The sequence below is a fragment of the Vigna radiata genome, chromosome 5 (assembly GCF_000741045.1).
Source record: "Vigna radiata var. radiata cultivar VC1973A chromosome 5, Vradiata_ver6, whole genome shotgun sequence".
NCBI lineage: Eukaryota > Viridiplantae > Streptophyta > Magnoliopsida > Fabales > Fabaceae > Vigna > Vigna radiata.
Window position 1 is genome coordinate 31,630,640 of NC_028355.1, and position 15,100 is coordinate 31,645,739.

General features: G+C 34.8%; 3 protein-coding genes across 6 annotated transcripts; 1 reads left to right on the forward strand and 2 right to left on the reverse strand.

The window, feature by feature from the left end:
- Positions 1-19: 19 nt before the first annotated feature.
- Positions 20-1,512, reverse strand: LOC106761934 (aquaporin TIP2-1). The gene is made up of 3 exons (XM_014645559.2): positions 1,322-1,512; positions 815-1,062; positions 20-573 (listed from the first exon to the last, which is right to left on the reverse strand). The coding sequence occupies exons 1-3, from the start codon at positions 1,446-1,448 to the stop codon at positions 202-204; spliced, it is 747 nt and encodes a 248-aa protein (XP_014501045.1). The 5' UTR covers positions 1,449-1,512; the 3' UTR covers positions 20-201.
- A 2,370-nt stretch (positions 1,513-3,882) lies between these two features.
- Positions 3,883-10,127, reverse strand: LOC106762391. The gene is made up of 14 exons (XM_014646286.2): positions 9,993-10,127; positions 9,725-9,797; positions 9,338-9,485; positions 8,763-8,962; positions 7,820-7,857; positions 7,085-7,164; positions 6,575-6,642; positions 6,117-6,438; positions 5,687-5,799; positions 5,543-5,608; positions 5,141-5,231; positions 4,906-4,973; positions 4,453-4,490; positions 3,883-4,348 (listed from the first exon to the last, which is right to left on the reverse strand). The coding sequence occupies exons 1-14, from the start codon at positions 10,019-10,021 to the stop codon at positions 4,162-4,164; spliced, it is 1,521 nt and encodes a 506-aa protein (XP_014501772.1). The 5' UTR covers positions 10,022-10,127; the 3' UTR covers positions 3,883-4,161.
- Positions 10,128-10,380: 253 nt separating this feature from the next.
- LOC106761416 (VHS domain-containing protein At3g16270) lies at positions 10,381-14,604 on the forward strand. 4 transcript variants are annotated; one of them, XM_022781430.1, is made up of 7 exons: positions 10,381-10,722; positions 10,831-11,556; positions 11,712-11,867; positions 12,531-12,908; positions 13,077-13,463; positions 13,571-13,644; positions 14,112-14,604. In XM_022781430.1, the coding sequence occupies exons 1-7, from the start codon at positions 10,516-10,518 to the stop codon at positions 14,146-14,148; spliced, it is 1,965 nt and encodes a 654-aa protein (XP_022637151.1). In that variant the 5' UTR covers positions 10,381-10,515; the 3' UTR covers positions 14,149-14,604. The 4 variants fall into 4 exon arrangements, with proteins under 4 accessions (XP_022637151.1, XP_022637149.1, XP_014500454.1 ...); XM_022781428.1 differs by having other exon boundaries at positions 12,531-13,463; XM_014644968.2 differs by lacking the exon at positions 13,571-13,644 and having other exon boundaries at positions 12,531-13,463.
- Positions 14,605-15,100: the final 496 nt, after the last annotated feature.

Sequence of the window (15,100 nt, forward strand, 5' to 3'; positions counted from 1 at the left end):
AAATTTGATACGACAGTGCTTTAAGAAAAACTACATCAGCAACCTCATGAATTCGTACAAGAAAACAATGACTCCAACTTTACATTAAAAGCAAAATGAAAAAGATAAGGCTGAGATGAAAAGAAGGAAAAACAAGAGTGAGTTTTCCTCCTTTATTACATAGAAACTAAACCATGCGATTAACAAAGGGTATTGAGTGAATCAAAAATCAGTGGCGAGAGGTGCATGGTGCTGGGTGGGAATGAAGGCATAGGTGTAGATAAGACCAGCCAAACCACCACCAACAAGAGGGCCAATCCAGTAGATCCAGTTGTCATGAAAGTCACCGCTGACAACTGCAGGGCCAAAGGAACGTGCAGGGTTCATGGATCCCCCAGAAAATGGTGCTGCAGCTAAGATGTTTGCACCAACGATGAAACCTATGGCAATGGGTGCAATTGTACCAAGTGAACCCTTCTTCGGGTCTGCAGCTGTGGCATACACAGTGTACACTAATCCAAATGTGATGATGATCTCAGTAACAACTCCTTCTCCGGCTCCAACTCCCGCAGCAACACCATGGATAGGAATATTCTGACAACAGATAATGCCCACTGTTACTATCTTTTTTCTAACAACAACAGTATCAGACTTTATTAATTTTAATTATATGGGGCAATATCACATTTACATTTAAATATATATAAAAAAAAAAAGATATTTATTTAGTTTCACATTGATCAGGAGTATCAGTAAGATGCATGAATGAGAATTTTACCATGTTTGTGACTGACACAATTGAAATCTTATATGGATGGGTTGAGTTTGAACTTACATAGCCAGTGACAAACTTGAGGAGAAAGCAGGCCACTATGGAGCCAAGGAGCTGTGCAATCCAGTAGAAGAGACCGGTGAGGATGGTGATGTGACCTCCAAGAGCCAACCCAAAGGTCACAGCAGGGTTAACATGGCCGCCAGAAATGTTGGCTCCAACTGAAACAGCAACGAAGAGAGCAAAACCATGGCAAATGGCAACAGCCACCAACCCAGCAGGATCAAGAGCTGCATCTGATGTCAACTTAGCTGTAAAAGATTTGGTATAAGTCAGGTCAAGTTAAAATTATGGAAAAACAACGTTTTTTAGGAGTTTGGTTTTCCAAAACTTCTGCATGTATACGTACATAGTTCAAAACACTTCGTTTTAAGAGTTATTTTTTACAATGGCACATCTAATCGTGACGGGAAAAAGTGTTGTGCTAGTTGAATTAATGTATAAAGAAATGGCATTGCGAATATAGAGGTGTGAGGTTTGTAAATAGTCCATTAAAAGAGAAAAACTAACCATAGGCTATGGCTGAACCAACACCAGCAAAAACAAAGAGAAGGGTTGAGATGAACTCAGCAATGTAGGCCTTGATGGAGGCAAAACTAAAAGAATCATCGAAGCGTCCGAATGCTATGCCAGCCATCTTGAGAAATTTTTGTGAGAAGCTGAAAGAAGTATATAAGATAAGAAGGTGCAGTTGGGAAGGCTTCCATATCAGAAGCTATATAAATAGCAGAAATTGTCAAGCACAGTATAAAGCTTATTAAATAAGTTAATGACAGTAATGTTATTGGTCGGTTTGTCTATCATTAATTTTAGTTAAAGAACTTGGTTAATGACTTTTGTCAAAAATCTCATATTCTAAACATTTTGTTTTTCTAAATTTGAATATGATAGTTAAATAGAAGTAGTCTGAGTGAGATATTGAAGGAGTTCTTTTTGTGGGAAGCTTAGCTGTCAGTGGCGTGAAACGCGATTTATTAGAAATGTCGAGAAGCTGATGAATGATTGGTTCATGTGGGTAGTGTTTGGTGGGGACAACTACAATGCAATGTGAAGCAAATAATCATAGAACAAAATGAAGTCAAGATAATCGGAGGACATGAATAAATTTCGAGTAATGGTTATAAAAAATGAATTTTTAAATTTCTCAAAAAAATAAGTAAAAAAAAATAAGAAAAAATAGTTTGAAATAAATGAAAAAATTTTATGTAGGTAAATATATAATGTATTTATCATGATATATTAATAATATTTTTAATAACTTTTTTACAATAAATTATGTGGCATTATTTTATTGGTATGTTATTTGAAATGGATCAATCACGAATTATATAGACTGTAAAAAAGTTGTAAAAAAAAGTGGTTAAAAAACATTCTCATATTTAAAACGTAGATCTTGATATTTTAACAATTTTTTTTAACAATTTTTTGATAACAGAACATGTGTTATCACTTTAGTTTGTTTGAATTTAAGTTTAAAAAAATATTTGAAACGAACTAATGCGTATGTATTAGCAAAATGTTGTTAAAAAATAATTGTTAAAAGAAATTTCGTGAGTGTGAATGTCACGTAATGCTCCATGATTTTGAAAAATGTGGTCGGCAAATTGGAGCTAAATCAAGTATAGTCTTTAGGACATTTTGGCCCCACTTTTTTTTTTCTTGGTGAAACGACTTTTTGTAAATAGCTAGTTTGGTTAATTAGGATAATGTCATCATTAATCTAGATTCAAATTGTTTGTCTCATTTTACTAGTTTTTCTGTCCTCTAATTTAACTGAATAAAGTAGCATTCTTTTTTCTTTTACGCTTCTTGTTAGTTACAATATGAAAATTCTGTATATTATCAACGAAAATATTGTGTGTGGTTATCCAATTGCAATTTTTTTGAAAAAATAAGTTGTTAATTTTTATGATAATTACATTTAAAAGTTAAAATCACCATAAAATTGACAATATGAAATCTATGGATGTATGAAGAGACTTGAAAATATGAAAATGAAAAAAACAACAATGCTTTTGAATATCGACCATGTTATCCATCCAGCATGATGATTTTGTCCTCTCCTACATATGCCAAACTGGAACATGAAATGTCTGGTAGTTAGTTATGGAGCTTTCGTTACATGTTTTAAACACAGTTTAAAGTTGTTCATTTCTAAGCACCAAAAAAACAATTAGATATGAACCCTTCTTCCTATACTGATCAATTTTCCAGAAAGATTCATTCATATAAGCCACAATTGCTAATCAAAGAACTTTTCTAAGCTACTTTACAGTTATTTATAGCTGGCAAAACCCCTCTTTCCCCTGATTTATTTTTTCTTATTTTTATCCAAGAAAAAAAATGAATGTTTATTTAGTGAAATAAGTGCTTAATATTTTTAATTTAATTACTTCTTAACGGGTATTTTGTTACTATAAATTAAGACAGCAATTCTGCCAACTTTTCATATAAGATAGTTTCATGCATGAAGCTATAGTTGATTAATTAATAACATAATTAATTTAGTTCGATTAATATAGTTTCGTTTCCCTTTTGCCTAAGTTCAATTAATGAATTCAAAATTGAATCACAGATGATGATAAATTTGGAGTTTCACTCGCATTGCCATGTTTCATTTTGTATGGAATACAGATTCCCTCCTCTGCTATTAAAATGTAGAAAAATGATATTTTAATACTAATTTTTTAACATCATTTTGACACTGTACATGTATTAAACTGTGGTTCAACGATTTCAAATTAAAAAAAAAAAAACTTTGGTTTTTTCTTTCAAATATGCCCTTGCCTCAGCTTTTTTAATTTGAAATCGTCCAATCACATTTTGACACGTATGTAATATCAAAATGATATCAAAAATTGATGTTAAAATATTATTTTCGTAAAATTATTTTTTGTTTTATTATGTAGTATATATAATTTAATTTTACTTAATACTTTTGGGATAAATTTTACTTATCAAGGTAATTTAACACGAGGGGATAAGCGTTAAGGATGAGAGATTTAAGCTTATTTTGTATAGCATATAAATTTCGTAATCCAAGATCCAATCATTTGGAGTAATACAAATTCTGTCGTTGACAAAAGCAATTACTAAACCGACTTTACTTATTTCTAACCAAACATGGTTAATCTAAAACAGTGTTTTGACACCGACGATCATGTCCATAAAAAAAAAATACTAATCTTCAGTACTCTGTGTCATCTCATATAAAACACTGACACTGAAAATTGATCTAAGCCACAGGCATTTTCTTTAAGTGGTAGAAAGTTTAATATATTTCATGAAGCTACCACTTAAATCCTTATTCCACATAAAAGATAGTGCGGTAATAATGAACAAAACATCAATCATTCCACCTGCACATTTCCAGGAAAAGGAATTGAAGCACAACAATGATAGTATCCATTTTCGTCGAAAGAAAATCTCTGCGAAAGATGAGCTTCATGAATAAGATACTGCCCCCAGTCCTCTGTTCCATACTGCTCAAATATGCCTCGTGCATCAAAAGAATCAACCTTTCTTTTCCACTTATTCCTAAACACAAACAGCACAATTCAGCTTACTGAGAAATCACCAAAACTTTACAAAGCAGATTGTCGAGCAGAAAATTGGGCGGGGGGGGGGGGGGGGAGTAGCACCTTTTCCTATGTCTTGCGTTCATCACAGTGGCGTGTAGCTGAAAAACAGGAGAAAAATAGAGTTTTAGTGTTAAGGTTTCCTAGCAGGGCCTTGAAAAAAATTAGTATTTCCAAACTTTAATAATCTAATGCTGGAAAGGGATTATCATTTGGATAATTAAAATTTAAAAGTAATGTACAAAGCACTCGGTACATGGGAATTTGTCCCTAATATATACAAATGCTTGGATGGTTTATATGCCAAAACATGAGCTGACATCACGTTAAGAAAAATCTGACACATTCTGAAATGGAAAAATGAAATATATCATAAAAAACTGACATGACAAACAGTAAATCAGAACAGTAAAAATGGCCTTTAATAAAGTAATCTAATTGAAGGTAAGTTAAAACAAACACTTCTTTATAATTTATCCAAAAGCAACAGATATGAATTGGATAAATTTAGTTTACCTTCAGTTTGTCTTTAGCATCACTCTCTAAGACGAGTCCAGCTTCAACATATGCATCAATAATGACTTCTAAAAATGCTTAGAAAAGGACAATTCTTTGAGAACAATATATAATCAAAATCAGGAACCAAACACTGATCCATAATTATATGAGCTTCATAAAACTAAAAATGAATCCTTAACTAAACACCACCGCCCAAAAAAAAAATCAAAAAGAACAATCCACATATGGATACGACAAGCACGTAAAAGACGGCCCTCACTGCCAATTTCTTCCACAGGGGCATATAGAACACGGGCTTTTGCCAAAGAACCTTTCATGCATTCCTACAAGAGTAAACATAAGTTTCTCTCGTCAAAGATATCAAACAAAATCACAAAGAGGATCCATTTGATGGTAAATGTTTCTAGCAGACACGGTAGGAAATCTTTCAGTGAAGCCTAAAAGTTTACACGCAAGCTTTCAAAAGGGAAATAAAAAACTACATATCGACCTTTTAACTTGTATATTGTTCGATTACTTCATTCTCTATATTTAGTGAACGTACTAGTAGGAATGTCATTCTATATCTTGTCAGATAAGCAACACTTCATATGAATAATAAATCAGTAAAATGGTGCTTAAAGTAGATGCATACCAGTCCCTTTAATCTTATAGAGAGTGGCCGATTATCCAAGGTTTCCATAACTTTCGAGGAGATACTCTACACAGCATAAAAAACATAAATGAAAAAAATATAACTCTTAGAATATATTATTATGATGAATTTAACAAAACTTACCTGCAGGACCTCAGTGGCTGTCTTAATTCGTTCTTTGTTCCATAGCTTAAGCATCAGTACTGTAAGGTGAAATGTTTTAGGCTTGATGAATATAGATTTGTCAATACCCAGATCTGCAAGAGCAATATAACACAAAAGCTGTTATTTAGCATAAACATGTCATCCCTGCCGAGTTTTTACATGACAAAGTAAATTCATTAACCATGAAAACAACTGGTTACTAGGTAATATGGACATGTTTTAGGGTTAGGGGAAGTAGCCATGACACCATATATAATTTAACAAGAATTCATGGAACAAGATCCACAAGTGGAAAATGATGGAAAACAGTAATATAACAAAACACGTGAAATGGATATAATTTCAGTGTTGATTCAAATTCCCTCAGCTATCAATATCATAAACAAAGGAAACCAGATTGTTTTGATACCAGATGAAGCAGAAGACTTGGATGCTTTAGGTTTGTAACTGACAAGGGGTATCTTGGAAAGATTAACTTTAACTGATTCACTGTTATCATCAACTTTAAGTTCAACTGCAACACCAGCATTTTCCTTTGGCAGTTGATGCACACCTTTGGAGTCAGCAGTACCCTCCTCTTCATTGGAATCAGTATCAGTGCTCTCATCCTTGTAAGAAACATTTCCCAAAATTGAGTGTTGAAAATTAATGAGTTTATTAACTAACTCAGGATGAATTGCCAGTGGAAGGGATATGAAGTGTGAATAATCAAGATTTCGACTATTAACACTCTGTCATAAAAACAAGAAAACACCAGAATATTAGTCTGTGACAGCAAAGTAAACACAGGAAACAACAAGCAAAAATGAGATAAATATAATCAAAGAGGCCTTTTGAATCTGTGAGACTGCCCAGACGCAAACTGACCTCATCAATTATATCCTGTATCCTCTCTGAAGCTGAATTCACACTGTCGATTGAAATGCCTTCAATGGCTGCCATAGATATTTATATCGAATAGTTAAGATATCAAATTCCGTTATCCACTCTTATGAGTAATCATGATTTAGAGGAGCTCCCAGGCTATAGAGGAGGGTGGAGCCTCTACTTTAAACAGAAGTTCTGTATCTCACACACAACCAATCTCATGCTCCTGTTACACATATTTATGTTTTGGCCTTCCAAAGGAATTGGACTTTTGCTTAGAAAGAGTGAACAGACACAACTTGAACCAAAGACCTAGTGACATCATTATGATTGTCAAATGACAATACACTCTATTCTTTTGAATGAAAGAGAATTATGTCAAATCAAATTTAACTTAAATATCTCAAAGAATGAAAACAATCGAAGTTAAAACACAAACATGGTAAAAGAATAACTATCTCAAAGCTGACCTACACAAGATAGACAGCAGATTAGGTAACCAAAACTTACAAATGAAATCCTCTTCTTTTGAAGTAGGTATTATTATTTTAACCCCCATCTCCTCTTCTATCCTTTTCTGTGTGGATCCCCTGAAATAATATCAAGTATATAGAAGCATTTAATTTAATTAACATGTCATAAGAACAATCTTCTACCCTTTCCCTTTGATAATAACAACAGCAACAAGATTTGGGCAATCGTATCTCACATGGTGTAGGCAACATGAATCTCAAGTCAAAATTGATACAATTCCTAACATGAATATAACTATTATTTTCAGCCTATTTTATCAAAGCATATTTTCCTTTGTCCCTTCACAATCATAAAAATATTTTTCTTTATCAATCTCACCTATGTTTGTTATACCTATTATTAGAAATCATTATAATAGGGAGAAAAGGAGGGTCAAGGGGGAATATTCTGTATATAAATAAAGATAGAGGGAATCGGAGAGGGGTATTGAGGAATTTAAAATAGAGAAGCAAGATTTACACAATCTTGAGAGGGTAGGATTTTTCCGTAATCTGAGAAGATTATATGTTCTTGAATTGTAATTCTTTCTACTTCACATTGGAGGAGCCTGTTATTGCAATTAAAGTTTACATTTTCATATTCTTTCCCAGACAGTTTCTATCAATGTCATATTGAGCCTTTCTTCATCTGATATTTATCTACTTCAAGTTGGTTAAGTAATGTCATTATTAATGCCATTATGCCAAAGAGAAATTAAAATATAGGTTTTACCCTTTTCCTTTAATAAAACGAAATAGAGAAGCACCAACCTGCAGGACAAACACAAAATTAAAACAGAGATGAAAGACTAAAGCATTTGACTGTCCAACATAATCGGAAAAGAGAACCAAAGGGAAGTGTAATTCTTCCTTTTAAAACAAGACAAACTAGAGACCAAACCAAGGACCAAGAACGATAGTTCGAATGAAATATTCTGAAAAAGCAACAAATGATAACATTACTTTTCACAGTAAAATAGTGACAGAAAAATGAGAAGAAAAATAGCAAACAATTAAAACTATGGCAAGACTCATAAAATCTAAGAGAGAAGATATCGGCAACATAAGCTTTAATTAAATTCTTCTTATGAATTCCTTCCTTATTTTGTTGAATTCATAACAACCTGACTAATCCTATGATAGGATATAAGGTGATAGTTTATAATAGGTTTAAATGAGAAGGGCAGTTAGAAGGAAAGAATTATTTGACAGTTAGTTAGTTAATTAGTGGGAAGGGAAGAGAAATTTTATAGATAGGAAGTGAGTTCTGTACAGGAGGAAGAGTGAATTCTTTGTAAATCTGGACTTTGGTCAGAAGAGGGAGGTTATGCTCCCAACCAGGGAGGTTATGCTCCCAAACCATTCTTTGTAAAGAGAATTCTTTTATCATGAATAATAGAAAATCCCATTCTTCCATTACTGTTTCTACCTATTATTAGTGTTCTTGTTAGGTTCCAAACCCGGGTACCTAACATTCTAGCACTAGAGTAACCTTTAACGTACATGGAGCAGCCAATACTGCATGAAACCTAAACATAACGAACAAGAACCAACTAAAGATATATGATGATAACCAGCATGTAGCAGAAGCAAACAACAAATATTGGTTTGTATCTTCGTAAATATGAACTATCAGTTCAAGTAAAGTAAAAGGAAGTGAAAAATTATAATCTTGCCTGCACAGAAATTGAATGCTTTTCAGAGGAGACACAGGAATCTCCTTGTAACACTCTGTTTTCAACATTATCCTGCAATTGGCTTGAACTAGTAGCTGATTTAGCAATTTCATCTATAGCTTCAGCAGCTACCTTCATGACATGATCATTTGAAACAGTGGTGGATGTGCTACAGCCCGTTTCCTGAACTGTGCCTCGATCTGACCCAATAATTGCATCCTTTATCAAGCTTTCGTAAAAACCAGATCATTTAATATGAATAACCGGCCTACCCAGACTCTTATCCTACGAAGTAATAAGTATCATGCTTTTCAAAAATCACACTACCCCATAGCATTATGCGCTTGTCAAGAAAATAGCATGAAATATACAAAAATGCTAATTTTGATTGAGGAACTAGACCATATGCATATAAAGATAAGGAAAAAGCAACTAGTTCTTCCGTGTATTACATTTTCCAAAATGTCGCATCACGCAAAAGAAATACTAAAAATCACAGGCATAACGCAAAATTGTTGGTAGTTGCTACAACCGGAAGTTGAACAGCGGCATGTCCCAGAACAAAAAAGACAAACCTTCACAAGCACTGGCCTTAGTGGCAACTGGTCTCCATATAGGATTTACTTGTTTCTGTTTCATGCTATGGTCTTCAAGACAAATTTTCTTCTTCCTACCACCCGTCATAAAATTGCAGCTTAAACAATGATAAGCACCTTGGCCCAGCTGTTAAATGAAATAACTTTAAGTTGAAAAAAGGAGTTCAAAACTCTTAGACTACTGATAGAAAATTTGATACAATAACAACTCATTGAGACATCATCTCAGTCCAGTACAGTATTAAATGTACAAGTAGACACAACATAAACCGTGTAAAACAATTCTTTGCGAGGGTAAAAGTGATTACATAAGGATTAAATTAGATTACAATATGCAAACAAATCACGAGAATAGAAGCCGGGAACCTGTAAATAATAACGTGTAGGTCTTGAATTTGAGGCAAGATATGTATTGGTAAACTTGAGAACTCGGTCCACTCTACAAAGCAAAAGCACAACAAACTTTTAATTTTGCAAGGAGAGTGCGATGCAAAATGAATAGAAAAAAATCAGAAGATAACTCCAAGTGTGTGCTCAAACACAAGAGTTTTGAAATTGCAGATCCTAACATTGATATCGAGATACCAAATTCCTAGTTATTGATTTTGTGTGAAAAATTGTCTGTTAGACGAACCTGGTGAGAGACCTGCTGCAAGCTATCATCCCAACGAATGAATGAGGATGTCTCGAGTGTAGACTGTGGAATGAGGGCAGGGCCTGTTTGGTGAGTTCAATTTTTCTTTTTTCTTTCTTTATTTTGCTTAAAGTTTTTCTATTAAGAGAGATTCGAGTTGAGGAAACGGAATTTTGTTTTGTCGAATTGTTTCCAATATCCAAACACGGCGTAATGGCAGGTTCTAATGTGCGCTGGGAGCGTAGGGATAAATTTCCACATGGCGTGGGTGAGTCAGCAACTGACGTGTCACATCCTGGGTGAATTTTCTGTTTTCGTGGCAAAAAGCCTTCGTCTCTATTCAATTACGTTCCTTCATCGCTCTCTTTTTCAGTTACATTCGGAATCTCGAACTTCAACTATTTTGATATAGAAAGTAGAGAACAGCGTCATCAAATTGCAAGGTGTTTTACTCACTGTAGAGCGAAGTTGAGAATTGTGTTGCCATAAATATAAATAAATTAAATCTGTGAAGGAGAAGAGAATGGAATCGAGTCGAAGAGCGGTGGAATCGTACTGGCGGTGGCGCTTGATCGATTCAGCTACCTCCGATGAAGAGAAAGTCACACCTGTCTACAAACTTGACGAAATCTGCGAGCTCCTACGCTCTTCGCATCCTGGCATCGTCAAGGAGCTCTCAGAATTCATCCTTAAACGCCTCGACAATAAAAGCCCCGTCGTCAAACACAAGGTACGGATGCAGCTTTTAATTTATCATTGTTATTACTATTCCCTGGAATATGAATAAAAAATATATTGAAATCAGATTCCGATCATTGTGTTGGTTTGCATTTGACAGACTTTGAGATTGATCAAGTATGCGATTGGAAAGTGTGGTGTAGAGTTTAGAAGGGAAATGCAGAGACATTCAGTGGTTATTCGGCAGTTGTTACAGTACAAGGGTCAATTGGATCCTCTGAAAGGCGATGCACTCAACAAGGCTGTTAGAGACACTGCTCAAGAAGCTATCTCTGCTATTTTTTCTGCAGATGATAACATCAGTAAGCCACCGTCTTCGGCTTCTGCTTCCGCTGATCTCAATAGACGGATCGAAGGGTTTGGGAACACCAACTATCAAGCTCCTTCTCAGGATAAGAAATCGTTTCTCAGTGAGGTTGTGGATATTGGAAGTGCAACCATTAAGCAAGGACTCAGTGCCTTCACACAGGGCCATTCTTCGCTTATCAAGAATGAAGCTGCGAGTGGAACATACAAGGACAGATATGAACCCACTGCGTATGGCAGTGGAATTACGTCGGCACTTTCGAAGAATCAAACTGGTGGCCCTTGGAATCAGGATGCAGGCGTAACTAGGATGGAAATGTCGAATGGGAAAACTAGTGCTGGTTATGCAGAGAGTAAGACACAAGAGGAGAGATTGCTAGAGACAGTTGCTAGTTCTGGAGGCGTGCGCCTGCAGCCCAGTCGAGATGCCATTCAAGTTTTCCTAAGAGAGGCTTCAAAGTTGGATGCCATGGCTTTATGTCATGCCCTTGAACAAAAGCTCCAATCCCCAATGTGGCAGGCATGTGTATTTTGTTGACATTTCTGTGAAAATTAGAATTCATACATGTTTTCGATATCAAGTCAATTACACAACTCTGCACTTGATATTTGCTGCATATTGATGTATGTGTCATCTCATCTCATTTTAATTTTTTTTGGGGACTACATTTTCAGGTTCGTGTCAAAGCTGTTTGCGTCCTAGAATCCATCCTTAGAAACAAAGATGATGATAATTTTTTACGTATGGCGACTTACTTTGCTGAGAACAAGGATCTGGTGTTGAGATGTTCGGATTCCCCCCAAGCCTCTTTAAGGGAAAAGGCAAACAAGGTACACAATTTCAACTTCTCATTAATTTCATTTTTTCTTATATCAAGTCATATTGTTCTTTTTTAAATTACTTTTAGTAGTTTTGACTTTAACCAGAGCTATTGAACCATGATTGGTTAAAACTGAAATACTGGTTATAAGCATATAAATAAATGCATGCCTAGGCCTAAATCTTTAAGATACAAACTTTCCCCTCTTTGTTTATTTTTCTCCTTGTTCCCACTTAATCGGATAATCTACCTTGTATTTTATTTCCCATTTTTCTATTCACTCAATTATGTTTGTCATTTACACAGGTTTCATTTTTAAGATCTTAATTCTTTCTTATTTAGCATTATGTCCCTCTGTCATCATCCCACTAAGAGCTGATATCATATCTAGAATATTAGAAGGAAGTCTAAATTGTGAGAAAAAACTTTGATTGCTGATTGCAGTTAGTAGTATGAAATTATAGATGCTGGTAAAAGTTTCAGTTATTTCTCAGAACGGTGCAAAATATTTTGCAGTTCTTTCTTCTTTTTTTTTAGGGTAAAGTTACAGAAACAAAAGGAATCACCCTACACCAAATTGCTTAGAAAGAAGCTTTCAAATTTAAGAGCAACCTTTGGAGTGCAAGATTAATATTTTGTAATTAAATTTAGCTCTTGGCCATTTGATGGACAGGTTCTTGGTCTTTTAGGTGGAGGCCAACCAAACAGTTCCATTAATTCAGAGAAGGCTATGAAGATGGATAGTGCTGCTGTTGCTGAGTTTCCTGACTTGTTAGACACTGGTGATTTTAATGACTATCATGGAACAGGCGATGCTACAAAGAGAACAAATGATAAAAATATAGCAAATTTGACACCATCCATACCTCCGGCTCTGGCTGATGATTTATTTGGAAATTTTAGTAATTCTGGAGTAGCTAGTAACGAACGAAAAAATAACTCTGATGATGATGACCCCTTTGCTGATGTGTCATTTCATTCTGATGAAAACAAAGAGCATAGCGATATCTTTTCAAGGATGACTGTTGGAAATGATAAACTGGGTCATCATGTGAGTAATGACATTTTTGCCACTAATTCCAGGCACGGAAATAATGGAGAGTTTGTTGATCATTTACTGGCTGGCTTGTCTGTAGATGAAAACACATCCAGTGCAAAACAGAAAGCAACATCCCCTGCCATGCAATCTGATTATTTTTTTTCTGGTTTAAATAATCAGGCTAGTCATCTGAGACCGGACAACGGTTTTGGTGGCATGTTGGGCTCTCAGGCAGTTGGCTTCAATGTAAATTCCGTATTTCCTTCTGGTCATCCATCTTACACTGCACAACCTGGCATTATTTTGAACCAACCATATTCCTCTCAGCCACTTAATTATGGTGCCATGGGAAATCTCTTGGCTCAGCAGCAATTTCTGGCAACAGTTACTAATTTCCAACACCTTAATAATGTCAACAGGCATGATGCCAGTTCTGCTAAAAATGCTGGAAGCAATGAAAGAACACCTCTTCCGGACATATTCCAATCAAAATTTTCAACGCAAACTCCTAGCTCAATGATCAGCAGTTCAAAGAAAGAAGAAACTAAAGCATTTGATTTTATCTCAGTAAGTCTTGAACTAAATTTATTAACCGAGAAATGATACTTTAAGGATCTTCTTTTTTTTGGGATCGGCTACTTTAAGGATCTTACTGATCTGCAATGAATTGTCAGCTTTGCAGAATCCCAACTTGTTCGGTAAAGTTTAACTGCATGAGAGGAATTCAGTCATTTGAATGTGATTTATCGTAAGAAATTAGCCATTTCATTTGTTTTGTTGTACAGGCCCTTTTTTATTTGGAATTTTAGATGCCATAAGAAATTCATATTTGAACACCTTTGAGTACTGCCAGGATGAACAATTTAGCCCGTCAGGTCATGGTTTCTTCTTAATGGAAACTATAGGTTGAGTTTGATATACTGGATTATATCATAATAGGGTTGTTGCTCATATATTATTATCATCATTCCCTTTTATTTTCCTAAGATTTAATTTGATCTGTTTAGGACTGATTACTCGTTTGGAGTAGTCAGACCAGTTTTTCTTCCCATAATTCTAGACTGGCATACATTATGAAAGCGCTAAACCCGCACTGTACAGTTTTCAATTATCTAAAATCATGTTCACTTTTCCTCACATTTCAAGATATAGCTTTAAGAATACTTTACCTAGTTTTCGGTAGACGCACTTAATCATGTTATTTCGTGCTTGTAGGACCATCTTGCTACAGCAAATGATTCAAGGAGAGTGATTTGAAATTTCAATATCTTACTATTGTTGACAAGATTTATGGTGCTTTACGACGCTGTGGTGGATTTCACACGAATAAATCAAACCGGTTCATAATTTCCGATGAAGAAAGTTGATTTGCTTTGGCATGATGGAACATTGTCGATGTTTTTCTATTGCTCATGTCGTCAACAAAATATGAGCACAGTTATAGCAATTGGAGGAATATGAAATGGTTACTACCAGTTCCCGATATTTTGAACGAAAATGAACTCTTGAATGTTACCTTTTTATTCATTTAATTCTTTTTGTAAGTAGTTGAGATTTGTTTATCTGTATTGCGGGCACTATCAGCAATACCATATGCATCCGGCGCAATGTCTTACCTTTCCTGCAGCAATGTTTGAGTTCTGTTTGGCCCTTTCTTTATAGTTTTTTCTCAATGGAAAATGGTCCATCCTGTCTCCTTAATGTCCAATGTAAATCTAGCACCCCTTAGAAACAAATTCCATGCTTTGTTCAATTGTTTGCTCGGATTCAGCTTCCTTGGAGTGTGTTGAAATCTTAATTTCTTTTACAGAACCAAAGGCTATGCATAGCAGAAAATGAAATTGTTAATGTGGATCACAACTCGAAGGTAAATTGACAATGAAGGGCCCTCAATAGCCCAAGCCAAGTCCTTCCAAGATTTAATTCTTCACATCAAAAGAGCTTTTAAAGATTTTGTTTCAATGACAAATTTGAAAGAAAAAAATGTCGGGATCTTATCAATTTTTTTAAAGACTTTCAGCAAACAAAGAATTTAAAGGCAAAACAAATAATGTAATTTTTCTTAGATACTTGTTTCATAACCAAAGATAACAATGGCGGAAGTGTTGCAGTTAAAGGCCAGATACCAATGCCACTCTTTTCTAATAATTTTAAACATTGCTTAATCAATTTGCTACTGTTTTTCTATTAAATATGTTGGATTA